This window comes from Babylonia areolata, chromosome 25, assembly GCF_041734735.1.
Source record: "Babylonia areolata isolate BAREFJ2019XMU chromosome 25, ASM4173473v1, whole genome shotgun sequence".
Lineage (NCBI taxonomy): Eukaryota > Metazoa > Mollusca > Gastropoda > Neogastropoda > Buccinidae > Babylonia > Babylonia areolata.
In genome coordinates, this window is record NC_134900.1 from 39,147,954 (window position 1) to 39,174,642 (window position 26,689).

At 44.5% G+C, this 26,689-nt stretch overlaps 1 protein-coding gene across 1 annotated transcript; it reads left to right on the forward strand.

Annotated features, from left to right (window-relative positions):
- Positions 1-774: 774 nt before the first annotated feature.
- Positions 775-26,643, forward strand: LOC143299934 (ciliary microtubule inner protein 7-like). The gene is made up of 4 exons (XM_076613476.1): positions 775-1,054; positions 12,026-12,139; positions 20,028-20,099; positions 26,060-26,643. Exons 1-4 carry the CDS (start codon positions 1,013-1,015, stop codon positions 26,534-26,536), a joined length of 705 nt encoding a protein of 234 aa, XP_076469591.1. The 5' UTR covers positions 775-1,012; the 3' UTR covers positions 26,537-26,643.
- The last annotated feature ends 46 nt before the right edge of the window (positions 26,644-26,689 follow it).

The following is a 26,689-nucleotide window of genomic DNA, read 5'->3' on the forward strand; positions in this document are numbered from 1 at the left end:
CGGGTTTCATACAGAGAGAGAGAGAGAGCAGCCCGGGTTTCATACAGAGAGAGAGAGAGAGAGAGAGAGAGAGAGCAGCCCGAGTTTCACAGAGAGAGAGAGAGAGAGAGAGAGAGAGAGAGCAGCCCGAGTTTCACAGAGAGAGAGAGAGAGAGAGCAGCCCGGGTTTCATACAGAGAGAGAGAGAGAGAGAGAGCAGCCCGAGTTTCACAGAGAGAGAGAGAGAGAGAGAGAGAGCAGCCCGAGTTTCACAGAGAGAGAGAGAGAGCAGCCCGAGTTTCACAGAGAGAGAGAGAGCAGCCCGAGTTTCACACAGAGAGAGCAGCCCGAGTTTCACACAGAGAGAGCAGCCCGAGTTTCACACAGAGAGAGCAGCCCGAGTTTCACACAGAGAGAGCAGCCCGAGTTTCACACAGAGAGAGCAGCCCGAGTTTCACACACACATGCAAATGCGTACGTACGTATATATGTTTGCATGAATGTATGTGTGCAGGTCTGTGTCATGTAGACCTGTGTATAAATTATGTGTTTGCCATGTTCCTTTTTGCTGATTGGATAATTTCTTTATTTCTCTCTTTCTTTTTTTCTTCTTTTTTTTTCTTCCCCCCCCCCTTTTTTTTTTTATGTAGAAATTATTGACAATTGATATACAGGGGCCACAACTCGACACGACAAAACCTCAGTCAAACGGAAACAGCTGCTTGGTAACCACAAGTACAATCCCAGCACGCTGCAAACGGGCTCTCTCTCTCCGCTCCTCTGAGCGTTGGCGGTTTTCAGGCAGTCAGCACTGTGGGGGGAGGGAACTAACTGACTACGTCTGCACCACCTCCCGCCGTGCACAGCCAGGCATGTCCAATGTGGGCATTGGCAGAATCTGCTGAGGTGTTGTCACAGAGATAAGTCGGTGCAACTGGCGCTGCACAGGGAAATCAGTTTTCGTTGGGGTACAGCATCGTTCATTATTTCTGTTGGGCCAGTTCTTTGATTGAAAGACGTCAGAATTAAAACAATGCCAGCGCCGAGTGCTACTGAAATGACAGTTGGAAGCTGGGTGAGTTCAATTAGTTTATTTTCTTTTGGCTTTTTCGATAATTGTTTGAAAATTATTGTTTGAAAAATAAGTTTGGTCGGCATATTTTTCTCTGACAAGTTTCGATCTTTCCGGTCTCTTTTATTCTTGCTACTTGTGAGCAATGAACCTGTCATTTGGGACTATACATGCTTTGAGAGTAACCTTGGCCCAAGGTAATATGAATGTGCTATGTACTAGATCCACGCGAAGAATAGAATTTTGAGACATTTTGTAGATCTACTGGCAGATTCCATCGTCGGACCATTTCTTGTGCATTTCTGTATTGAAGGAATAGTGGATTGAACTGGGGATTTGGTTGTACACGAGGGTTGAGTGATCGGCCAGATTTGTTTCACCGTGCCTGAAAATCTTTGTTGACAGAGAGATGTAAGTACTTTGTATCCAGTACGGGAATAATGATGATAATAATTCAGTTTGTATATCCCTTTTTAATGTAAAGCATGCTCAGCTAGCTGTACATTGTAGAAAATCTACGGGTAAAACACGCATTTAAACGTTTATAAGGGAACTTGCAGTCGTTTGGGATCAAACCAGAAGCTCTATCTCTGTGTGTGTGTGTGTGTGTGTGTGTGTGTGTGTGTGTTTGAAGAGCCCAACTGACAGCAATGACTATATAGAATCTAGATCTGGATCTACTATCGTCTTCGTTTTATGACCGAAAGTAAAATCCAGAAAAAGGTACACTTTCATTTCACTGTTGAACACTGCTTGGATACAGAAAGGTGAAAAAGGAGAGAGAATCGTTACGTTTCTCAGTTTCACACACTAGTCTACATACTCTTTAAGAAAATATATGAATGTTTGAATTGATTAATATCGGAAAGTTGTTAACATCATTAATGTCACGCTGTGGCGTGCATAGCAATTTGCGCGCGCGCGCGCACACACACACACACACTCTCTCTCTCTCTCTCTCTCTCTTAACCCACCCGCACGCGCGCACATACACACAGATCCGGACACACACACGCGTGCGCGCGCGTTTCGTAGAGGCACACTGTGCACACACATGAGAAGGGATACTGCTGTTGTGCTGTGTTGTGTTGTGGTGGTTGCCAGGGGAAACCATCTCAGCGGATGACAGTGCCCACGGAAAGACTGTGTTCATGAATTGTTCATAGACCTTCACTGACTGCCTGCCTCTCACTCTATACACTGTTACACAAAGGCGCTTTTCTCTCTCTCTCTCTGTTCCCCCCTCCCTTTGCACACTCTGGGCGCACCACACATAACAAACATTTTGTAAGACTACTCCCCACAATGTAAGAAGGAAATTGAATAAGCGTTCATTTATGAGTATGAATAACCATTCATTTCGCGACAGTGCTTGATTTTACAATGCGCACAAGTGCACACACATACATATGTACACACGCACCAACGCGCGCACAGACATACGTAACACACACACACACACACACACACACACACACACACACACACACACACAGAGAGAGAGAGAGAGAGAGAGAGAGAAAATGAATAAGGCATTAATTCTTTCCCTCCTTTCTCCCATGGAGTGTTGTGTTTTGTCACTTTGGATACTCTTGTTTGTGTCCCTGTCATGAAATCCATGGAGTGTTGTGTTTTGTCACTTTGGATACTCTTGTTTGTGTCCCTGTGTTGAAATCCATGGAGTGTTGTGTTTTGTCACTTTGGATACTCTTGTTTGTGTCCCTGTCATGAAATCCATGGAGTGTTGTGTTTTGTCACTTTGGATACTCTTGTTTGTGTCCCTGTCATGAAATCCATGGAGTGTTGTGTTTTGTCACTTTGGATACTCTTGTTTGTGTCCCTGTCATGAAATCCATGGAGTGTTGTGTTTTGTCACTTTGGATACTCTTGTTTGTGTCCCTGTCATGAAATCCATGGAGCGTTGTGTTTTGTCACTTTGGATACTCTTGTTTGTGTCCCTGTCATGAAATCCATGGAGTGTTGTGTTTTGTCACTTTGGATACTCTTGTTTGTGTCCCTGTCATGAAATCCATGGAGTGTTGTGTTTTGTCACTTTGGATACTCTTGTTTGTGACCCTGTCATGAAATCCATGGAGTGTTGTGTTTTGTCACTTTGGATACTCTTGTTTGTGTCCCTGTCATGAAATCCATGGAGTGTTGTGTTTTGTCACTGTGGATACTCTTGTTTGTGTCCCTGTGTTGAAATCCATGGAGTGTTGTGTTTTGTCACTTTGGATACTCTTGTTTGTGTCCCTGTCATGAAATCCATGGAGTGTTGTGTTTTGTCACTTTGGATACTCTTGTTTGTGTCCCTGTGTTGAAATCCATGGAGTGTTGTGTTTTCTCACTTTGGATACTCTTGTTTGTGACCCTGTCATGAAATCCATGGAGTGTTGTGTTTTGTCACTTTGGATACTCTTGTTTGTGTCCCTGTGTTGAAATCCATGGAGTGTTGTGTTTTGTCACTTTGGATACTCTTGTTTGTGACCCTGTGTTGAAATCCATGGAGTGTTGTGTTTTGTCACTTTGGATACTCTTGTTTGTGACCCTGTGTTGAAATCCATGGAGGGTTGTGTTTTGTCACTTTGGATACTCTTGTTTGTGACCCTGTCATGAAATCCATGGAGTGTTGTGTTTTGTCACTTTAGATACTCTTGTTTGTGACCCTGTGTTGAAATCCATGGAGTGTTGTGTTTTGTCACTTTGGATACTCTTGTTTGTGACCCTGTCATGAAATCCATGGAGTGTTGTGTTTTGTCACTTTAGATACTCTTGTTTGTGACCCTGTCATGAAATCCATGGAGGGTTGTGTTTTGTCACTTTGGATACTCTTGTTTGTGTCCCTGTCATGAAATCCATGGAGTGTTGTGTTTTGTCACTTTGGATACTCTTGTTTGTGTCCCTGTCATGAAATCCATGGAGTGTTGTGTTTTGTCACTTTGGATACTCTTGTTTGTGACCCTGTGTTGAAATCCATGGAGTGTTGTGTTTTGTCACTTTGGATACTCTTGTTTGTGTCCCTGTCATGAAATCCATGGAGTGTTGTGTTTTGTCACTTTGGATACTCTTGTTTGTGTCCCTGTGTTGAAATCCATGGAGTGTTGTGTTTTGTCACTTTGGATACTCTTGTTTGTGACCCTGTGTTGAAATCCATGGAGTGTTGTGTTTTGTCACTTTGGATACTCTTGTTTGTGACCCTGTGTTGAAATCCATGGAGGGTTGTGTTTTGTCACTTTGGATACTCTTGTTTGTGACCCTGTCATGAAATCCATGGAGTGTTGTGTTTTGTCACTTTGGATACTCTTGTTTGTGTCCCTGTCATGAAATCCATGGAGTGTTGTGTTTTGTCACTTTGGATACTCTTGTTTGTGTCCCTGTCATGAAATCCATGGAGTGTTGTGTTTTGTCACTTTGGATACTCTTGTTTGTGTCCCTGTCATGAAATCCATGGAGCGTTGTGTTTTGTCACTTTGGATACTCTTGTTTGTGTCCCTGTCATGAAATCCATGGAGTGTTGTGTTTTGTCACTTTGGATACTCTTGTTTGTGTCCCTGTCATGAAATCCATGGAGTGTTGTGTTTTGTCACTTTGGATACTCTTGTTTGTGACCCTGTCATGAAATCCATGGAGTGTTGTGTTTTGTCACTTTGGATACTCTTGTTTGTGTCCCTGTCATGAAATCCATGGAGTGTTGTGTTTTGTCACTGTGGATACTCTTGTTTGTGTCCCTGTGTTGAAATCCATGGAGTGTTGTGTTTTGTCACTTTGGATACTCTTGTTTGTGTCCCTGTCATGAAATCCATGGAGTGTTGTGTTTTGTCACTTTGGATACTCTTGTTTGTGACCCTGTGTTGAAATCCATGGAGTGTTGTGTTTTGTCACTTTGGATACTCTTGTTTGTGTCCCTGTGTTGAAATCCATGGAGTGTTGTGTTTTGTCACTTTGGATACTCTTGTTTGTGACCCTGTGTTGAAATCCATGGAGTGTTGTGTTTTGTCACTTTGGATACTCTTGTTTGTGACCCTGTGTTGAAATCCATGGAGGGTTGTGTTTTGTCACTTTGGATACTCTTGTTTGTGACCCTGTCATGAAATCCATGGAGTGTTGTGTTTTGTCACTTTAGATACTCTTGTTTGTGACCCTGTGTTGAAATCCATGGAGTGTTGTGTTTTGTCACTTTGGATACTCTTGTTTGTGACCCTGTCATGAAATCCATGGAGTGTTGTGTTTTGTCACTTTAGATACTCTTGTTTGTGACCCTGTCATGAAATCCATGGAGGGTTGTGTTTTGTCACTTTGGATACTCTTGTTTGTGTCCCTGTCATGAAATCCATGGAGTGTTGTGTTTTGTCACTTTGGATACTCTTGTTTGTGTCCCTGTCATGAAATCCATGGAGTGTTGTGTTTTGTCACTTTGGATACTCTTGTTTGTGACCCTGTGTTGAAATCCATGGAGTGTTGTGTTTTGTCACTTTGGATACTCTTGTTTGTGTCCCTGTCATGAAATCCATGGAGTGTTGTGTTTTGTCACTTTGGATACTCTTGTTTGTGTCCCTGTGTTGAAATCCATGGAGTGTTGTGTTTTGTCACTTTGGATACTCTTGTTTGTGACCCTGTGTTGAAATCCATGGAGTGTTGTGTTTTGTCACTTTGGATACTCTTGTTTGTGACCCTGTGTTGAAATCCATGGAGGGTTGTGTTTTGTCACTTTGGATACTCTTGTTTGTGACCCTGTCATGAAATCCATGGAGTGTTGTGTTTTGTCACTTTAGATACTCTTGTTTGTGACCCTGTGTTGAAATCCATGGAGTGTTGTGTTTTGTCACTTTGGATACTCTTGTTTGTGACCCTGTCATGAAATCCATGGAGTGTTGTGTTTTGTCACTTTAGATACTCTTGTTTGTGACCCTGTCATGAAATCCATGGAGTGTTGTGTTTTGTCACTTTGGATACTCTTGTTTGTGTCCCTGTCATGAAATCCATGGAGTGTTGTGTTTTGTCACTTTGGATACTCTTGTTTGTGACCCTGTCATGAAATCCATGGAGTGTTGTGTTTTGTCACTTTGGATACTCTTGTTTGTGTCCCTGTCATGAAATCCATGGAGTGTTGTGTTTTGTCACTTTGGATACTCTTGTTTGTGACCCTGTGTTGAAATCCATGGAGTGTTGTGTTTTGTCACTTTGGATACTCTTGTTTGTGACCCTGTGTTGAAATCCATGGAGTGTTGTGTTTTGTCACTTTGGATACTCTTGTTTGTGTCCCTGTGTTGAAATCCATGGAGTGTTGTGTTTTGTCACTTTGGATACTCTTGTTTGTGACCCTGTGTTGAAATCCATGGAGTGTTGTGTTTTGTCACTTTGGATACTCTTGTTTGTGACCCTGTGTTGAAATCCATGGAGTGTTGTGTTTTGTCACTTTGGATACTCTTGTTTGTGTCCCTGTGTTGAAATCCATGGAGTGTTGTGTTTTGTCACTTTGGATACTCTTGTTTGTGACCCTGTGTTGAAATCCATGGAGGGTTGTGTTTTGTCACTTTGGATACTCTTGTTTGTGACCCTGTCATGAAATCCATGGAGTGTTGTGTTTTGTCACTTTAGATACTCTTGTTTGTGACCCTGTGTTGAAATCCATGGAGTGTTGTGTTTTGTCACTTTGGATACTCTTGTTTGTGACCCTGTCATGAAATCCATGGAGTGTTGTGTTTTGTCACTTTAGATACTCTTGTTTGTGACCCTGTCATGAAATCCATGGAGTGTTGTGTTTTGTCACTTTGGATACTCTTGTTTGTGTCCCTGTCATGAAATCCATGGAGTGTTGTGTTTTGTCACTTTGGATACTCTTGTTTGTGACCCTGTCATGAAATCCATGGAGTGTTGTGTTTTGTCACTTTGGATACTCTTGTTTGTGACCCTGTCATGAAATCCATGGAGTGTTGTGTTTTGTCACTTTGGATACTCTTGTTTGTGTCCCTGTCATGAAATCCATGGAGTGTTGTGTTTTGTCACTTTGGATACTCTTGTTTGTGTCCCTGTCATGAAATCCATGGAGTGTTGTGTTTTGTCACTTTGGATACTCTTGTTTGTGTCCCTGTCATGAAATCCATGGAGTGTTGTGTTTTGTCACTTTGGATACTCTTGTTTGTGTCCCTGTGTTGAAATCCATGGAGTGTTGTGTTTTGTCACTTTGGATACTCTTGTTTGTGTCCCTGTCATGAAATCCATGGAGTGTTGTGTTTTGTCACTTTGGATACTCTTGTTTGTGTCCCTGTCATGAAATCCATGGAGTGTTGTGTTTTGTCACTTTGGATACTCTTGTTTGTGTCCCTGTCATGAAATCCATGGAGTGTTGTGTTTTGTCACTTTGGATACTCTTGTTTGTGTCCCTGTGTTGAAATCCATGGAGTGTTGTGTTTTGTCACTTTGGATACTCTTGTTTGTGTCCCTGTCATGAAATCCATGGAGTGTTGTGTTTTGTCACTTTGGATACTCTTGTTTGTGTCCCTGTCATGAAATCCATGGAGTGTTGTGTTTTGTCACTTTGGATACTCTTGTTTGTGTCCCTGTCATGAAATCCATGGAGTGTTGTGTTTTGTCACTTTGGATACTCTTGTTTGTGTCCCTGTCTTGAAATCCATGGAGTGTTGTGTTTTGTCACTTTGGATACTCTTGTTTGTGTCCCTGTCATGAAATCCATGGAGTGTTGTGTTTTGTCACTTTGGATACTCTTGTTTGTGTCCCTGTCATGAAATCCATGGAGTGTTGTGTTTTGTCACTTTGGATACTCTTGTTTGTGTCCCTGTCATGAAATCCATGGAGTGTTGTGTTTTGTCACTTTGGATACTCTTGTTTGTGTCCCTGTCATGAAATCCATGGAGTGTTGTGTTTTGTCACTTTGGATACTCTTGTTTGTGTCCCTGTCATGAAATCCATGGAGTGTTGTGTTTTGTCACTTTGGATACTCTTGTTTGTGTCCCTGTCATGAAATCCATGGAGTGTTGTGTTTTGTCACTTTGGATACTCTTGTTTGTGTCCCTGTCATGAAATCCATGGAGTGTTGTGTTTTGTCACTTTGGATACTCTTGTTTGTGTCCCTGTCATGAAATCCATGGAGTGTTGTGTTTTGTCACTTTGGATACTCTTGTTTGTGTCCCTGTCATGAAATCCATGGAGTGTTGTGTTTTGTCACTTTGGATACTCTTGTTTGTGTCCCTGTCATGAAATCCATGGAGTGTTGTGTTTTGTCACTTTGGATACTCTTGTTTGTGTCCCTGTCATGAAATCCATGGAGTGTTGTGTTTTGTCACTTTGGATACTCTTGTTTGTGTCCCTGTCATGAAATCCATGGAGTGTTGTGTTTTGTCACTTTGGATACTCTTGTTTGTGTCCCTGTCATGAAATCCATGGAGTGTTGTGTTTTGTCACTTTGGATACTCTTGTTTGTGTCCCTGTCATGAAATCCATGGAGTGTTGTGTTTTGTCACTTTGGATACTCTTGTTTGTGTCCCTGTCATGAAATCCATGGAGTGTTGTGTTTTGTCACTTTGGATACTCTTGTTTGTGTCCCTGTCATGAAATCCATGGAGTGTTGTGTTTTGTCACTTTGGATACTCTTGTTTGTGTCCCTGTCATGAAATCCATGGAGTGTTGTGTTTTGTCACTTTGGATACTCTTGTTTGTGTCCCTGTCATGAAATCCATGGAGTGTTGTGTTTTGTCACTTTGGATACTCTTGTTTGTGTCCCTGTGATGAAATCCATGGAGTGTTGTGTTTTGTCACTTTGGATACTCTTGTTTGTGTCCCTGTCATGAAATCCATGGAGTGTTGTGTTTTGTCACTTTGGATACTCTTGTTTGTGTCCCTGTCATGAAATCCATGGAGTGTTGTGTTTTGTCACTTTGGATACTCTTGTTTGTGTCCCTGTCATGAAATCCATGGAGTGTTGTGTTTTGTCACTTTGGATACTCTTGTTTGTGTCCCTGTCATGAAATCCATGGAGTGTTGTGTTTTGTCACTTTGGATACTCTTGTTTGTGTCCCTGTCATGAAATCCATGGAGTGTTGTGTTTTGTCACTTTGGATACTCTTGTTTGTGTCCCTGTCATGAAATCCATGGAGTGTTGTGTTTTGTCACTTTGGATACTCTTGTTTGTGTCCCTGTCATGAAATCCATGGAGTGTTGTGTTTTGTCACTTTGGATACTCTTGTTTGTGTCCCTGTCATGAAATCCATGGAGTGTTGTGTTTTGTCACTTTGGATACTCTTGTTTGTGTCCCTGTCTTGAAATCCATGGAGTGTTGTGTTTTGTCACTTTGGATACTCTTGTTTGTGTCCCTGTCATGAAATCCATGGAGTGTTGTGTTTTGTCACTTTGGATACTCTTGTTTGTGTCCCTGTCATGAAATCCATGGAGTGTTGTGTTTTGTCACTTTGGATACTCTTGTTTGTGTCCCTGTCATGAAATCCATGGAGTGTTGTGTTTTGTCACTTTGGATACTCTTGTTTGTGTCCCTGTCATGAAATCCATGGAGTGTTGTGTTTTGTCACTTTGGATACTCTTGTTTGTGTCCCTGTCATGAAATCCATGGAGTGTTGTGTTTTGTCACTTTGGATACTCTTGTTTGTGTCCCTGTCTTGAAATCCATGGAGTGTTGTGTTTTGTCACTTTGGATACTCTTGTTTGTGTCCCTGTCATGAAATCCATGGAGTGTTGTGTTTTGTCACTTTGGATACTCTTGTTTGTGTCCCTGTCATGAAATCCATGGAGTGTTGTGTTTTGTCACTTTGGATACTCTTGTTTGTGTCCCTGTCATGAAATCCATGGAGTGTTGTGTTTTGTCACTTTGGATACTCTTGTTTGTGTCCCTGTCATGAAATCCATGGAGTGTTGTGTTTTGTCACTTTGGATACTCTTGTTTGTGTCCCTGTCTTGAAATCCATGGAGTGTTGTGTTTTGTCACTTTGGATACTCTTGTTTGTGTCCCTGTCATGAAATCCATGGAGTGTTGTGTTTTGTCACTTTGGATACTCTTGTTTGTGTCCCTGTCTTGAAATCCATGGAGTGTTGTGTTTTGTCACTTTGGATACTCTTGTTTGTGTCCCTGTCATGAAATCCATGGAGTGTTGTGTTTTGTCACTTTGGATACTCTTGTTTGTGTCCCTGTCATGAAATCCATGGAGTGTTGTGTTTTGTCACTTTGGATACTCTTGTTTGTGTCCCTGTCATGAAATCCATGGAGTGTTGTGTTTTGTCACTTTGGATACTCTTGTTTGTGTCCCTGTGTTGAAATCCATGGAGTGTTGTGTTTTGTCACTTTGGATACTCTTGTTTGTGTCCCTGTGATGAAATCCATGGAGTGTTGTGTTTTGTCACTTTGGATACTCTTGTTTGTGTCCCTGTCATGAAATCCATGGAGTGTTGTGTTTTGTCACTTTGGATACTCTTGTTTGTGTCCCTGTCATGAAATCCATGGAGTGTTGTGTTTTGTCACTTTGGATACTCTTGTTTGTGTCCCTGTCATGAAATCCATGGAGTGTTGTGTTTTGTCACTTTGGATACTCTTGTTTGTGGCCCTGTCATGAAATCCATGGAGTGTTGTGTTTTGTCACTTTAGATACTCTTGTTTGTGTCCCTGTGTTGAAATCCATGGAGTGTTGTGTTTTGTCACTTTGGATACTCTTGTTTGTGTCCCTGTCATGAAATCCATGGAGTGTTGTGTTTTGTCACTTTGGATACTCTTGTTTGTGTCCCTGTCATGAAATCCATGGAGTGTTGTGTTTTGTCACTTTGGATACTCTTGTTTGTGTCCCTGTGTTGAAATCCATGGAGTGTTGTGTTTTGTCACTTTGGATACTCTGGGATTTTTTTCTTTTGGGGGGCGTGGGGGTATCTGGTATATTCTTCTTTTGGGGGGGCTGGGGGTTAGTGTGGGGGCGTTTGGGAGCTGAACAATGAAGGAAGAAAAGAGGTCCTTGGTAAGCTCGTTCTTTTCACTGCAGAATCTTACCGTCTGCATGCACAAAAGGCGTCGGGTCGAGTTTGGACCGATACCATTACGTCAGCCTTCACAGACACCATGGGGTTGGACAGGTAGGGTTTTGAGGAAGAGGAAATAGGGGAATAGGGGTTGGACAGGTAGGGTTTTGAGGAAGAGGAAATAGGGGAATAGGGGTTGGACAGGTAGGGTTTTGAGGAAGAGGAAATAGGGGAATAGGGGTTGGACAGGTAGGGTTTTGAGGAAGAGGAAATAGGGGAATAGGGGTTGGACAGGTAGGGTTTTGAGGAAGAGGAAATAGGGGTTGGACAGGTAGGGTTTTGAGGAAGAGGAAATAGGGGAATAGGGGTTGGACAGGTAGGGTTTTGAGGAAGAGGAAATAGGGGAATAGGGGTTGGACAGGTAGGGTTTTGAGGAAGAGGAAATAGGGGAATAGGATAATGACTAGGGAGTGGGGAGTGAAGGGGGAGGAGGATATTGTGAAAAGGAGACATACATATGACCGAGCTCACGCTCACACACACACACACACACACACACACACACACACACACACACACACACACAAAATCAGACATGGCATGAACTTCACTGACATCCAGTCATCAGCGGGAACACGTGGAGGGCCGTGGCCTGTGTGAACGGCGTGTCGCGGATTATTGATCATCGATCACCAGGCATTGGTCTGGAACTTCTTTAGTGGCTGTCTAGATGCCTCCGGATCGAATTATTAGTTTTTATCAGAGATGTTTCTGGCGTCATGTCATGTTGCTCATACTGGATGTTCAGGGTGTTCTACCCGAATGAAGGCATAGAGGAAATCGCGCGCACATCAGCTGGTGGAGCATTAGTGATCGCTTGTGTGTGTGTGTGTGTGCGCGCGCGCGCGCGCGCGCGTGCGTGCGTGCGTGTGTGTGTGTGTGTGTGTTTGCTTGTGTGCATATTTGATAATTGTGTGTGTGTGTGTTTGTGTGTGTGTGAAGTTTCCAACAGGTTACCATGGCCACTATCGTAGCAAGCCCCGCGCGGACTTCCTGTGTGAGTACCGCCAGCTGGCCAGACCCGAACCCCCTGACAAGTTCATCGCCAGGTCTCTGGTGAGTCCACGCATGGCAGCCAGCCAGGTAGTCTGATTTTATAGGAATTACCCGGTGGTCGGGAAAACCAGGTGCATGTTTGTGAGAGACACACAGAGAGAGGTGCTGAGATTTTAAAAAGGAAAAAGAAAGAAATATCCAGCGTCTGATATGAATTTGAAGAGTGATACCCCTGAAAAATTGTTGTCGCTCTTGCAAGAAACATCCAACTGCTTCCTGGACATTCAAAACTGGATGACTCGAAATAAGTTACAATTGAACGTGGACAAAACTAAAGCAATGATCATAGGAACTAAACAAAAACTGTCTTCCATCACAATTGACACAATCAAACTTGGCAGTACATCCATCCCTCTTTCCACGTCAGTCAGGAACCTCGGTGTTGTACTTGACAATACACTGTCCATGCAAAAATTTATCAGACATGTCAGTCCTGCTACTGTCAACTGCGGCGCATCAGTGCCGTCCGGAAATATCTGTCCACTGAAGCAACATCTAGACTTGTTTCTCTCATTCTCTCTCGCCTTGACTACTGTAACTCTCTATTGTCTGGTTTGCCTGCTTCATCCATTCAGTCCCTTCAGCACATACAAAACTCTGCTGCCCGACTCGTCCTCAGAAAGAAAAGATCTGAGCACATCACTCTTCTTTTGCAACATCTCCACTGGCTCCCTGTCTCACACCGAGTAAAGTACAAGATCAGCACTCTATGTTATAAATGTATTCACAAAACTGCCCCTTCCTATCTCTGTGGCTGCCTTCACCTCTGCACTCCATCTCGCTCAGTACGATCGGCTTCGGATCCACTCTGTTTATGCATACCCAGATTCAAACACTCGACTGTTGGCCGCCGTTCTTTCTCTGTCTCTGGACCTTGCGATTGGAATGAACTTCCTCTTTCGCTTCGTCAAATCTCCACTCTCAGCTCTTTCAAGTCTGGCCTTAAAACCCACCTCTTCCCAAAATAGCCTCCCTTCCCTGCCTCTTCCTTGTCTTCAGTTTCTCCAGTTTTAGAGTTATGCATGCGTGTGAATGACTGGTGCGAAAGCGCTTTGGTTTGTCTCTGCACAAGATCAGCGCTATATAATTACCATTATTATTATTATTTATTATTATTAATTCCATCCTTGCGCATCACCTCTGTGCTCTCCACTCTCCGCCCCTCCCCACTAGGCCCGGCCCTTCCCCCAGCCCTCCAACTCCCAGTGTCCCAGTTGGGAGTTTACTGTAGATTCCAGACAAACCCAGTTACTCAAGGAGGCGCCACTGCGTACGAACGAATCCATATACGCTGCACCTCGTGACGTCCGCTAGGCAGATGCCTGACCAGCTACTAGCATAATTCAACGCCCTAGTCAGGCGCTGGGTGCATGTACATTTGTGGCCTGTTTAGTGACGATGTCTTCTACAGAAATGTTGCCAGTGGATAACCCTTTTGTTGCCATGGGCTCTTTTTCAATGCGCCAACCTCGTTTGGTAGTCTTATCCGAATGACTAGACGCACAGTTTGATGTTCCAGTCAAACTCGGGAGAAAAGGTGAGACCGGGATTTGAACCCAGTCCCTCTTGGACACTGTACTGTCAGTTAAGGGTCTTAACCATTCTGCCAACTACCTCACACACAGAGAGAGTTTGGGTGGTATACAATGCCAGTGTGACTATACCTGTGCGAAGTTCTGTTCTCTCCATACACACAACATGACAGAAACTCCACAAAGGACACCCCCCGAGGAACACAGGAACACACAATACCTTTCTGCCCGGTGACCGCCTGATTCTGGCCAACGCCAACACGAAAGCGGACATTTAGTTTTCATACGGTGTGTTACTCCACCACGCCGGTTCGCCAGTGTTTGACTCCACGCCGGCTGACGTCCGATGTTTTTGGTTAACGTGTGTCAACAAAATTAATGCGAGCCTGATTCCGTCGATTGCCCGTGTGTATGTATATGTGCGTGTATGTGTCCATAATGAACTTTACAAAGTTCAGTTTTACTGATTTTTTTTTATCTTCCAATACCATATTTAGCTTAAAAACAGAAGAAGAAAATTGTTCCCACACATTTCAGTAATAGGGATGTTAATCTTCCGGATTAAACCGTATTTCAGAATGGTGAACATACTGCTTCCTTTAGGCCTCCAGATTCACAGGATTTTTCTGTAGTCACATCTGATTCGTTGCTGGACTTCCGTTTGGTTTTAGTTGTGGTTTAAAGACAGCTTACCATATGACATTCCAGTTCGTGTCCGGCCGCAGTTAAAAGGAAAGAAATGGAAAATTCGGAGTGGGATACACGAAATGACACAGACAACACTATCAACGTTTTCATAGCATACCATTGTCATTCAGAGGGTACTGAATTAATTAACTTGTGAATTTTTACTTGAGTCAACCATGCGATTTGCAACTTCTTCATCTGTCAGCCTTCTCTGTAAGGAGCTGCTAGTGGGAATCGTTAGTCAGGGCTATGTGTAGCTACATTTGTTATCAAGGGGCAGAGTTTCTTCATCTGCCAGTCTTCTCTGTAAGGAGCTGCTAGTGGGAATCGTTAGTCAGGGCTATGTGTAGCTACATTTGTTATCAAGGGGCAGAGTGGTAAAGTTAAGGACGAGACAAGAATGGGTTGAAAACTGGACGGATACAAGCTTGAAACTATAAATTTGGCTACCGATGACAGTGATAAATGCCGATACAGTGAGCGACCAAGCAGTTGAGGTGAACGGACTGCTGCACTGGTCAGCATGACCACAAACACACACTGGGATTTTCTGTGTCGCCATTTCTGCCCATCCTACATCCAACCATTCAACCCCCCTCACCCCCCACCACCCACCACTTTTCCCGTTTCCCGTTGGTTGACCAGGTGAGTGACGTGAAAGCAGGCTGTTTTCAATGTGTCACACTCCGTGCCGCGGTCAGTCCACAAGGGATGTTGAATCAACCTCCCGTGGTATTTGCCTTGCTGGACAGGAAATGACGTTGTACTACGTGTTGTGTTGGTCTTTTTTTTTCCCGGAGGTCTTTCTTATAGCTTCAATTGAGGTCTTGTTTTGAGGTAATGATATTTGTGGGCTGTTTATGAAGTTAGTGACTCTGTGTGTGGGGAGGGGGGGGGGTCTGGCTATATATATATATATACTTTTTTTTTAATTTGCGCGCGCGTGTGTGTGTTGCTATTCCATTAATCTCTCTCTCTCTCACTGTTGCATGCTATGGACAGGTCTGCTAGGTGTGTACTACATACTGTTACATGCTATGGACAGGTCTGCTAGGTGTGTACTACATACTGTTACATGCTATGGACAGGTCTGCTAGGTGTGTACTACATACTGTTACATGCTGTGGTTAGGTCTGCTAGGTGTGTACTACATACTGTTACATGCTATGGACAGGTCTGCTAGGTGTGTACTACATACTGTTACATGCTGTGGACAGGTCTGCTAGGTGTGTACTACATACTGTTACATGCTATGGACAGGTCTGCTAGGTGTGTACTACATACTGTTACATGCTGTGGACAGATCTGCTAGGTGTGTACTACATACTGTTATATGCTCTGGACAGGTCTGCTAGGTGTGTACTACATACTGTTAAATGCTATGGACAGGTCTGCTAGGTGTGTACTACATACTGTTAAATGCTATGGACAGGTCTGCTAGGTGTGTACTACATACTGTTACATGCTGTGGACAGGTCTGCTAGGAGTGTACTACATACTGTTACATGCTGTGGACAGGTCTGCTAGGTGTGTACTACATACTGTTACATGCTGTGGACAGGTCTGCTAGGAGTGTACTACATACTGTTACATGCTGTGGACAGGTCTGCTAGGTGTGTACTACATACTGTTACATGCTGTGGTCAGATCTGCTAGGTGTGTACTACATACTGTTACATGCTGTGGACAGATCTGCTAGGTGTGTACTACATACTGTTACATGCTTGGACAGTCTGCTAGGTGTGTACTACATACTGTTATATGCTGTGGACAGGATCTGCTAGGTGTGTACTACATACTGTTAATGCTGTGGACAGATCTGCTAGGTGTGTACTACATGCTTTACATGCTTGTGGACAGATCTGCTAGGTGTGTACTACATACTGTTATATGCTGTGGACAGATCTGCTAGGTGTGTACTACATGCTGTTACATGCTGTGGACAGATCTGCTAGGTGTGTACTACATACTGTTACATGCTGTGGACAGATCTGCTAGGTGTGTACTACATACTGTTACATGCTGTGGACAGATCTGCTAGGTGTGTACTACATACCGTTAGCGCAGTTCCGCTTCGTTTCCCGGCTAGGGCAGGACGAACCCCCACCCACCCCCCACACCCCTCAGTCCCATCCCTGGCGGTCGCCTTAACGGAAAACAGCAGAGGATTGAACAGTTTCTACCTGGTATTGCCGTCACCTGAAACGTGCAGTGACCTGAATGACATGGGACGTGTAGCCGTGTAGCGATTTATGCATGGCAGACACAGTTAGGGGCACCAGGTGGGAGGGGGGGCGGGGGGTATTCATTGAATTATTCTGTTAATTTGGAAAGCTCCGCCGGTTATGTTCAGCTCACCCCCCCCCCCCCCCCACCCCCCCTCTCCACTAATACGAAGGAATGTAAACATTTCGTTACTTTCCTTTGCCTCTAGCTCTCTCTTTTTTATTGTTTATTTTTTTTATATTCTTCCTCATCTTCTTTCCTTCGTCTATGTTAGTTCCTCTGCTCCAGTCTTATCCTTCCTTCCTTCTCCCTCCCTCTCTCTCCCTCTCTCTCCCTCTCCCTTTCTCTCCCTCTCCCTCTCTCTCTCCCCCCTCTCTCTGTCTCTGTCTTTCTCTCTCTCCCTCCCTCTCTATCCCTCTCCCTCTCTCTCCCTTTCTCTCTCCCCCCTCTCTTTCTCTCCCCCTCTCTCTCCCTCTCCCTCTCTCTCCCTCCCTCTCCCCCCCCCCTCTCTCTCTCTCCTCTCCCTCTCTCAACCCCCTCTCTCTTCTTCGAGATTAACAACGAAGAGCTGAAATGAGTACAGAAGGCCATCTTATTTGTTTGTGTAAAATGTGATCAGAAATATTTTCAGGAACACATTGACTACATGTTGAAGACATCATGTTGAAGACATCATGATGAAGACAGCATGTTGAAGACATCATGTTGAAGACATAATGTTGAAGATATCATGTTGAAGACATCATGTTGAAGACATCATGCAGAAGACATCATGATGAAGACATCATGTTGAAGACGTCATGCAGAAGACATCGTGTTGAAGACATCATGTTGAAGACATCGTGCTGAAGACATCATGTTGAAGATATCATGTTGAAGACATCGTGTTGAAGACATCATGTTGAAGACATCGTGTTGAAGACATCATGTTGAAGACATCGTGTTGAAGACATCATGTTGAAGACATCATGTTGAAGATATCATGCAGAAGACATCATGTTGAAGATATCATGTCGAAGACATCGTGTTGAAGATATCATGCAGAAGACATCATGCAGAAGACATCATGTTGAAGATATCATGTCGAAGACATCGTGTTGAAGATATCATGCAGAAGACATCATGCAGAAGACATCATGTTGAAGATATCATGTCGAAGACATCGTGTTGAAGACATCATGCAGAAGACATCATGCAGAAGACATCGTGTTGAAGACATCATGATGAAGACATCATGTTGAAGACATCGTGTTGAAGACATTATGCTGAAGACAGCATGTTGAAGACATCATGTTGAAGACAGCATGTTGAAGACATCATGTTGAAGACATCATGCAGAAGACATCATGTTGAAGACATAATGTTGAAGATATCATGTTGAAGACATCATGTTGAAGACAGCATGTTGAAGATATCATGTTGAAGATATCATGTTGAAGACATCATGCAGAAGACATCGTGTTGAAGATATCATGTTGAAGATATCATGCAGAAGACATCATGTTGAAGATATCATGTCGAAGACATCGTGTTGAAGACATCATGTTGAAGACATCGTGCTGAAGACATCATGTTGAAGATATGCAGAAGACATCATGCAGAAGACATCATGTTGAAGACATCGTGCTGAAGACATCACGATGAAGACATCATGTTGAAGACATCATGCTGAAGACATCATGCAGAAGACATCGTGTTGAAGACATCATGTTGAAGACATCGTGCTGAAGACATCATGTTGAAGACATCGTGCTGAAGACATCATGATGAAGACATCATGTTGAAGACATCATGCTGAAGACATCATGTTGAAGACATCGTGTTGAAGACGTCATGCTGAAGACATCATGTTGAAGACATCATGCTAAAGACATCATGCAGAAGACATCATGTTGAAGACATCGTGCTGAAGACATCATGATGAAGACATCATGTTGAAGACATCATGCAGAAGACATCATGTTGAAGACATCATGTTGAAGACATCGTGCTGAAGACATCATGATGAAGACATCATGTTGAAGACATCATGTTGAAGACATCATGCAGAAGACATCATGTTGAAGACATCGTGCTGAAGACATCATGATGAAGACATCATGTTGAAGACATCATGCTGAAGACATCATGTTGAAGATATCATGTTGAAGACATCGTGCTGAAGACATCATGTTGAAGATATCATGTTGAAGACATCATGCAGAAGACGTCATGTTGAAGATATCATGTTGAAGACATCATGCTGAAGACATCATGCAGAAGACGTCATGTTGAAGATATCATGTTGAAGACATCATGTTGAAGACGTCATGCTGAAGACATCATGTTGAAGACAGCATGTTGAAGACATCGTGTTGAAGATATCATGTTGAAGACATCATGCAGAAGACATCATGCAGAAGACGTCATGTTGAAAACGTCATGTTGAAGACATCATGCAGAAGACATCATGTTGAAGACATCATGTTGAAGACATCATGTTGAAGACATCGTGTTGAAGACATCATGTTGAAGACAGCATGTTGAAGACATCGTGTTGAAGACATCATGTTGAAGACATCATGTTGAAGACATCGTGTTGAAGACATCATGTTGAAGACATCATGCAGAAGACGTCATGTTGAAGACATCATGCTGAAGATATCATGTTGAAGACATCATGCAGAAGACATCATGCAGAAGACATCATGCTGAAGACATCATGTTGAAGACATCATGCTGAAGACAGCATGTTGAAGACAGCATGTTGAAGACAGCATGTTGAAGACATCATGTTGAAGACATTATGCTGGTCTCCACAATATTTTGTGACATGCTCACTGGTGCCTGTTGTTACACACACACACACACACACACACACACACACACACACACTTTCTCTCTCTCTCTCTCTCTCTCTCTCTCTCTCTCTCTCTCTCTCTCTCTCTCTCTCTGTCTTTCTCAAGGTTGTGTGTGTGTGTGTGTGTGTTCGTCCCATTTGTTTTGGACGTGGATGTGTGAGTGTGGCCATGTTTCAGCGAGTCATAACGGAGAACACGTCTTTCCAATACCATCTTCCAGTAAGTCTTCTGGTGCAGAAGAAATATCGACATTCTTCACAAGATCGGAGGTTGACATGTAAAGCGTGCATTGATTGAGGAAAAAAAGAGAACATGAGGAAAGAAAAAAAGTCAGTCGGAGAATCGAGCTTTAGTTAAATAACATCGTCTTAAACAGTCTGACAAATCAGTGAAGATACGTAATTCAAAGCTGTTGGGTTTCTGGTTTTCATGATGTGAAATTTGATAGGCCGCAATGTTATGTTTTCTCTAATTTCATGATGTGAATCTCCGTGTGTGCTGTGTGTGTATGTATGTGTTTGCGAGGTGTGTGTGTGTGTGTGTGTGTGTGTGTGTGTGTGCGTGCGTGCGTGCGTGTATGTGTGTGCGTGTGTGTTTTTTCAGAGCAACAGACATTCTTTTACTAAGCATGACAACCGCGAAACTTTTTTGAACGATGCCATAATCTTCGGAAAGGTAAGATTGTGTGTGTGTTTCTGTTTGTGTGTGTACAGTATGTTTTATTACTTTCTCTTACTTTATTATCTGAATGTGTGTGTGTGTGTGTGTGTGTGTGTGTGTGTGTGTGTGAAGAATCAGTCTTTATACAATTAACAATATATGCATCGCTGCCACTTGCACTCCTTTTTCAACATTCATAAACACTTCATTTGCCATGTTGTGTAGTGCTTAAAATAACGTGAGTCTATATAATATACCATGTCCGTGTTATGGGTGTGTGCATGTGTGTGTGTTGGTGTTCAGTCATGCCTGTTGTGATTCAGTACACGCCACATACTGAACCCCTAGCTGATGAAACGAATCGTTCAGTAGTCGCGGTTAGCAGTTGTGGTGGAGGGAGTCACCTCAAAATGCATTCCAGTCAACTCAGGTGTTCCCCAGGGCTCGGTCCTCGGCCCTTGTCTCTTCCTTCTCAGCATGAATGACCTCCCAAATACCACCAAATCTAAAGCCAGATTATTTGCAGACGACGCCATGTGCACCAAATAACCAAGAAGGAAGCTGCCCAGCACACACTCCAAGAAGACCTAGTTTCCCTTTCCATCTGGGAGAAACAGTGGGCCATGCAATTCCACCCGCAAAAGTGCTCCACCTTGAGTGGCAGTAGAAAGAGGAAAAAGATCGCACCAGACTACAAACTCCATGGCCATCGGCTGGAAAACGTCAACACCACAAAATATCTTGGCGTGAACATCCAGGACGACCTACGCTGGAGAACCCACATCAGTTCTACAACCAACAAAGCCAACAAGACACTAGGCTTTCTTCGGCGCAACTTGAAGATAGGAAACAAGAAGACAAAGGAAACTACGTACAAAACCCTTGTTCGACCTGTCCTTGAGTATGCTGCATCTGTGTGGGACCCCTATACAGCCAGTGACATCCAGACCATCGAAAAGGTCCAGCGCCGAGCAGCAAGATGGGTCACAAACCGACATCGACAGATGTCTGGTGTCAGCTCCATCCATAGCTTGGAGATGTTTTACAAGTTCCACCATGGTCTCATCTCCATCAACTCAGTCTACCTACAAACACCGTCAGACAGCAGGCTGAGCTCCAGGAAAAACAACACCTGCAACAACGACATCCCTGCCTGCAGGACGCAGTACAGACAGATGTCTTTCTTCCCCCGTACCATCCCGGAATGGAATACACTGCCCCAGGAGGTTGTCACAGCCGAGTCGCTGGACTGCTTCAAGTCTAGACTCGCCTCCTGCCTATGACACAACAGAGTAGACTCCACCCCCACCCCCCACCCCACCCCCACTGGTAAGTAGTGTCGTAGAAGGCTAGGGCTATGCCGGTCGGGTGTATTCCCGGGGACCGCTACGGTAGCCGGATTGGCCCAGCTGGAGATACGAACACACCAGTGGACTGCGCCCCATCTCCCCTATCAGTTAACAGAACATCCCTCAGTAGCCCAGCTAAATTGCGCCCAACAGCAACCTCCCTCAACACGACAGTTATCATCAGCATACTGATGTTGGTCGTTAAGTGGAAGAAGAAGCAAACTGCCGCTACTTTGAACTGCCCGGAAAACCACCAGTATGTAGTTAACGCCCTCTTCCGCCTCCTCCCTCCCCCCCCCCCCCACCCCCCCCCCCTATTTTGAGTTGAAAACTGTGCATTGGTTCTCCGACACCAAACTCGCCGGGGTGGGGGGAGGGGCGGGGGGTGCAGCAATGAAAATTATCGTGAACAAATGACATTTGAATGTGATATTTGTGGTCGTGTTTTTTTTTCTAAGCAATGCAGATTTTGATCAAAGAACAGGCCTGCATGAGATGTCGGTATGTCGTTCAAAATGAGAGCATGACGTGAGCCCCATGACGATGACGTGAGCCCCATGACGCTGCGTGTGGTTCAGCCCCAGCCAGCACTGTGTGGTGAACCTTTGAAAGGGAAGGGAGTGGAAAGAGCTGTCCCACGAGGGGTGAAGTACCCAGTCATTACCCACCGCTAACTTTGGGATGAAATTTGTGCAAATTTTGGGTGGGCGTTTACAAAGTATAGTTTACAGTACAGCCATCGAACGGCAGTCCCCAGCCCACCCCCCAGGGGTTTACAGTACAGCCATCGAACGGCAGTCCCCAGCCCACCCCCCAGAGGTTTACAGTACAGCCATCGAACGGCAGTCCCCAGCCCACCCCCCAGAGGTTTACAGTACAGCCATCGAACGGCAGTCCCCAGCCCACCCCCCAGGCGAACCAGACGAAGCGGAAGATCCTTTGTTTGGCAGACACTGGCCATAAGATGGGAAATGGAGGGGGAAATGAAACAGGTCACCTGGAGAGCATGACGTCATGTGTTTGGCAGACACTGGCCATAAGATGGGAAATGGAGGGGGAAATGAAACAGGTCACCTGGAGAGCATGACGTCATGTGTTTGGCAGACACTGGCCATAAGATGGGAAATGGAGGGGAAATGAAACAGGTCACCTGGAGAGCATGACGTCATGTGTTTGGCAGACACTGGCCATAAGATGGGAAATGGAGGGGAAATGAAACAGGTCACCTGGAGAGCATGACGTCATGTGTTTGGCAGACACTGGCCATGAGATGGAAAATGGAGGGTAAATGAAACAGGTCACCTGGAGAGCATGACGTCATGAAAGGCCACAGAAGTTGGGGCTGACTTGTGTGAACACAATGACCCTGCTTCGATGGTCCGTTTGTGTGTGTGTGTCTGTGTTCATGCATGTGTGGGTGTGTGACATGTAAAATTTTGACGTTGAGTGTAATTGCAATGTGCTATCAGGAAGTATATCAGAATTTGCAAAGATGTTATACACGTTTCAACATACATTTTGCTGGTACATCAATATATATTTCTTTTCCACAATACAAATACTTTTATTTTCCCCATTGACACATTGATTAGTAGTAGTCAGCAAATTACGGACCGGGTCAAGATTAACATGCGGAATGTATGTGTTCTTTCGTCAGTGTTGTCATTCAGATCACTGTACTGGGGAGGATCTCAAAGCCTCAGTGTTGTCATTGAAATCACTGTATTGGGGAGGATGTCAAAGCCTCAGTGTTGTCATTCAAATCACTGTATTGGGGAGGATCTCAAAGCCTCAGTGTTGTCATTCAAATCACTGTATTGGGGAGGATGTCAAAGCCTCAGTGTTGTCATTCAGATCATTGTACTGTGGAGGATCTCAAAGCCTCAGTGTTGTCATTCAAATCACTGTATTGGGGAGGATCTCAAAGCCTCAGTGTTGTCATTCAAATCACTGTATTGGGGAGGATCTCAAAGCCTCAGTGTTGTCATTCAGATCACTGTATTGGGGAGGATCTCAAAGCCTCAGTGTTGTCATTCAAATCACTGTATTGGGGAGGATCTCAAAGCCTCAGTGTTGTCATTGAAATCACTGTATTGGGGAGGATCTCAAAGCCTCAGTGTTGTCATTCAGAACCACTGTATTGGGGAGGATGTCAAAGCCTCAGTGTTGTCATTCAAATCACTGTATTGGGGAGGATGTCAAAGCCTCAGTGTTGTCATTCAGATCATTGTACTGTGGAGGATCTCAAAGCCTCAGTGTTGTCATTCAAATCACTGTATTGGGGAGGATCTCAAAGCCTCAGTGTTGTCATTCAGATCACTGTATTGGGGAGGATCTCAAAGCCTCAGTGTTGTCATTCAAATCACTGTATTGGGGAGGATCTCAAAGCCTCAGTGTTGTCATTCAAATCACTGTATTGGGGAGGATCTCAAAGCCTCAGTGTTGTCATTCAAATCACTGTATTGGGGAGGATGTCAAAGCCTCAGTGTTGTCATTCAAATCACTGTATTGGGGAGGATCTCAAAGCCTCAGTGTTGTCATTCAAATCACTGTATTGGGGAGGATGTCAAAGCCTCAGTGTTGTCATTCAGATCACTGTACTGTGGAGGATCTCAAAGCCTCAGTGTTGTCATTCAAATCACTGTATTGGGGAGGATGTCAAAGCCTCAGTGTTGTCATTCAAATCACTGTATTGGGGAGGATGTCAAAGCCTCAGTGTTGTCATTCAAATCACTGTACTGGGGAGGATCTCAAAGCCTCAGTGTTGTCATTCAGATCACTGTACTGTGGAGGATCTCAAAGCCTCAGTGTTGTCATTCAAATCACTGTATTGGGGAGGATCTCAAAGCCTCAGTGTTGTCATTCAGATCATTGTACTGTGGAGGATCTCAAAGCCTCAGTGTTGTCATTCAAATCACTGTACTGGGGAGGATCTCAAAGCCTCAGTGTTGTCATTCAGATCACTGTATTGGGGAGGATGTCAAAGCCTCAGTGTTGTCATTCAGATCACTGTACTGGTGAGGATCTCAAAGCCTCAGTGTTGTCATTCAGATCACTGTACTGTGGAGGATCTCAAAGCCTCAGTGTTGTCATTGAAATCACTGTATTGGGAGGATCTCAAAGCCTCAGTGTTGTCATTCAAATCACTGTATTGGGGAGGATGTCAAGGCCTCAGTGTTGTCATTCAGAATCACTGTATTGGGGAGGATGTCAAAGCCTCAGTGTTGTCATTCAGAATCACTGTATTGGGGAGGATCTCAAAGCCTCAGTGTTGTCATTCAGATCACTGTATTGGGGAGGATGTCAAGCCTCAGTGTTGTCATTGAAATCACTGTATTGGGGAGGATCTCAAAGCCTCAGTGTTGTCATTCAGATCACTGTATTGGGGAGGATCTCAAAGCCTCAGTGTTGTCATTGAAATCACTGTATTGGGGAGGATGTCAAAGCCTCAGTGTTGTCATTCAGATCACTGTATTGGGGAGGATGTCAAAGCCTCAGTGTTGTCATTGAAATCACTGTATTGGGGAGGATGTCAAGGCCTCAGTGTTGTCATTCAGATCACTGTATTGGGGAGGATCTCAAAGCCTCAGTGTTGTCATTCAGATCATTGTACTGTGGAGGATCTCAAAGCCTCAGTGTTGTCATTCAGATCACTGTATTGGGGAGGATGTCAAAGCCTCAGTGTTGTCATTCAAATCACTGTATTGGGGAGGATCTCAAAGCCTCAGTGTTGTCATTCAGATCACTGTATTGGGGAGGATCTCAAAGCCTCAGTGTTGTCATTCAGATCATTGTACTGGGGAGGATGTCAAAGCCTCAGTGTTGTCATTCAAATCACTGTATTGGGGAGGATCTCAAGGCCTCAGTGTTGTCGTTCAAATCACTGTATTGGGGAGGATCTCAAGGCACACGATCCAATCCCACACCCGCCACAAGTTTCTTTCCCTCCACCAGACCTTCATTGGTGGTCTGGACGCTAGTCATTCATATGTAACGATAAACCCATGTCCTGTCTCCAACATGCACTTAGCACACTGCAACGAAAAGCTTCTCTCTGGAAAAAAAAAATGTTGAAAAATCCTCTTTGATAGGAAAACAAGTACACGTGTAGACATTGACAGGAAAACAAGTACACCTGTAGACATTGACAGGGAAACAAGTACACCTGTAGACATTGACAGGGAAACAAGTACACCTGTAGACATTGACAGGAAAACAAGTACACCTGTAGACATTGATAGGGAAACAAGTACACCTGTAGACATTGACAGGGAAACAAGTACACCTGTAGACATTGACAGGGAAACAAGTACACCTGTAGACATTGATAGAAAACAAGTACACCTGTAGACATTGACAGGGAAACAAGTACACCTGTAGACATTGACAGGAAAACAAGTACACCTGTAGACATTGATAGGGAAACAAGTACACCTGTAGACATTGACAGGAAAACAAGTACACCTGTAGACAGAAAAGAAAAGGTGGCGCTGTACTGTGGTGACGTGCTGTCCCGGGGAGGACAGCCAGCCAGAATTCCACACGGAGAAATGTGTCAGGGTGTGTGAGGGGATAATGTGAATATTGACAATGTTACAATCTGATAAGTGGAACGCTGTGCGGCAGGGATTAGGCCGGAAGCGGAGCGAGAAGTATGCGCCAGTCTTCAACCAGGACTTCTACACCTGGCTGCCGCTGCAGAAGGAGATCCGCGCCAGCCTGCCCAACCTGTCCACCTATCAGACCACCTTCACCCCGCGCTGCTGCCTGCCCGTGCCCCAGCCCATCGTTAGATCCCGCCTCACGGAGCAGTCCCACGAGGCAGACCAGAACGGGACCACCATATACCACTCCGAGTTCGGGGTGAACTGCCCGCACTCCAGGCAGGTCTGGCAGCGGGCCCACCCAGCCCTGGCCCTCAGCACCACCAATCGTGAGAACTCGGCTCGCCGGAACCCTCACCAGCCCCGAGAGTCCGTGGCCTCCTGCCTCAACTGGCACCACCCCAGGAAGACGTCACAGCCACAGGCCGCGGACACCAGCGGCCTCCATCTACCTCACGTGCCAGCCTCGCCCCGGTCAGACCCTCAGCTTCCGGTCTGACCCCCTCCCCAGCAGGTTTGCTCTGCAGAAAGTCTACCCAGCGTCGCGCCTCAAGGATGAAGGCCCGAAGTCAATTAGCCATCTGGACTCTTGCGACCCCTCTCTCTGTCTCTTATCTATTACCCTCGTTAATAAAGATTTTGTCTTTGTCTT

Coding starts and splice junctions, on each gene's coding strand:
- LOC143299934 (XM_076613476.1), top strand. CDS start 1,013: ATGCCAGCGCCGAGTGCTACTGAAATGACAGTTGGAAGCTGG. Junction 1,055..12,025: donor AAATGACAGTTGGAAGCTGG/GTGAGTTCAATT, acceptor GTGTGTGTGAAG/TTTCCAACAGGTTACCATGG. Junction 12,140..20,027: donor AGTTCATCGCCAGGTCTCTG/GTGAGTCCACGC, acceptor GTGTTTTTTCAG/AGCAACAGACATTCTTTTAC.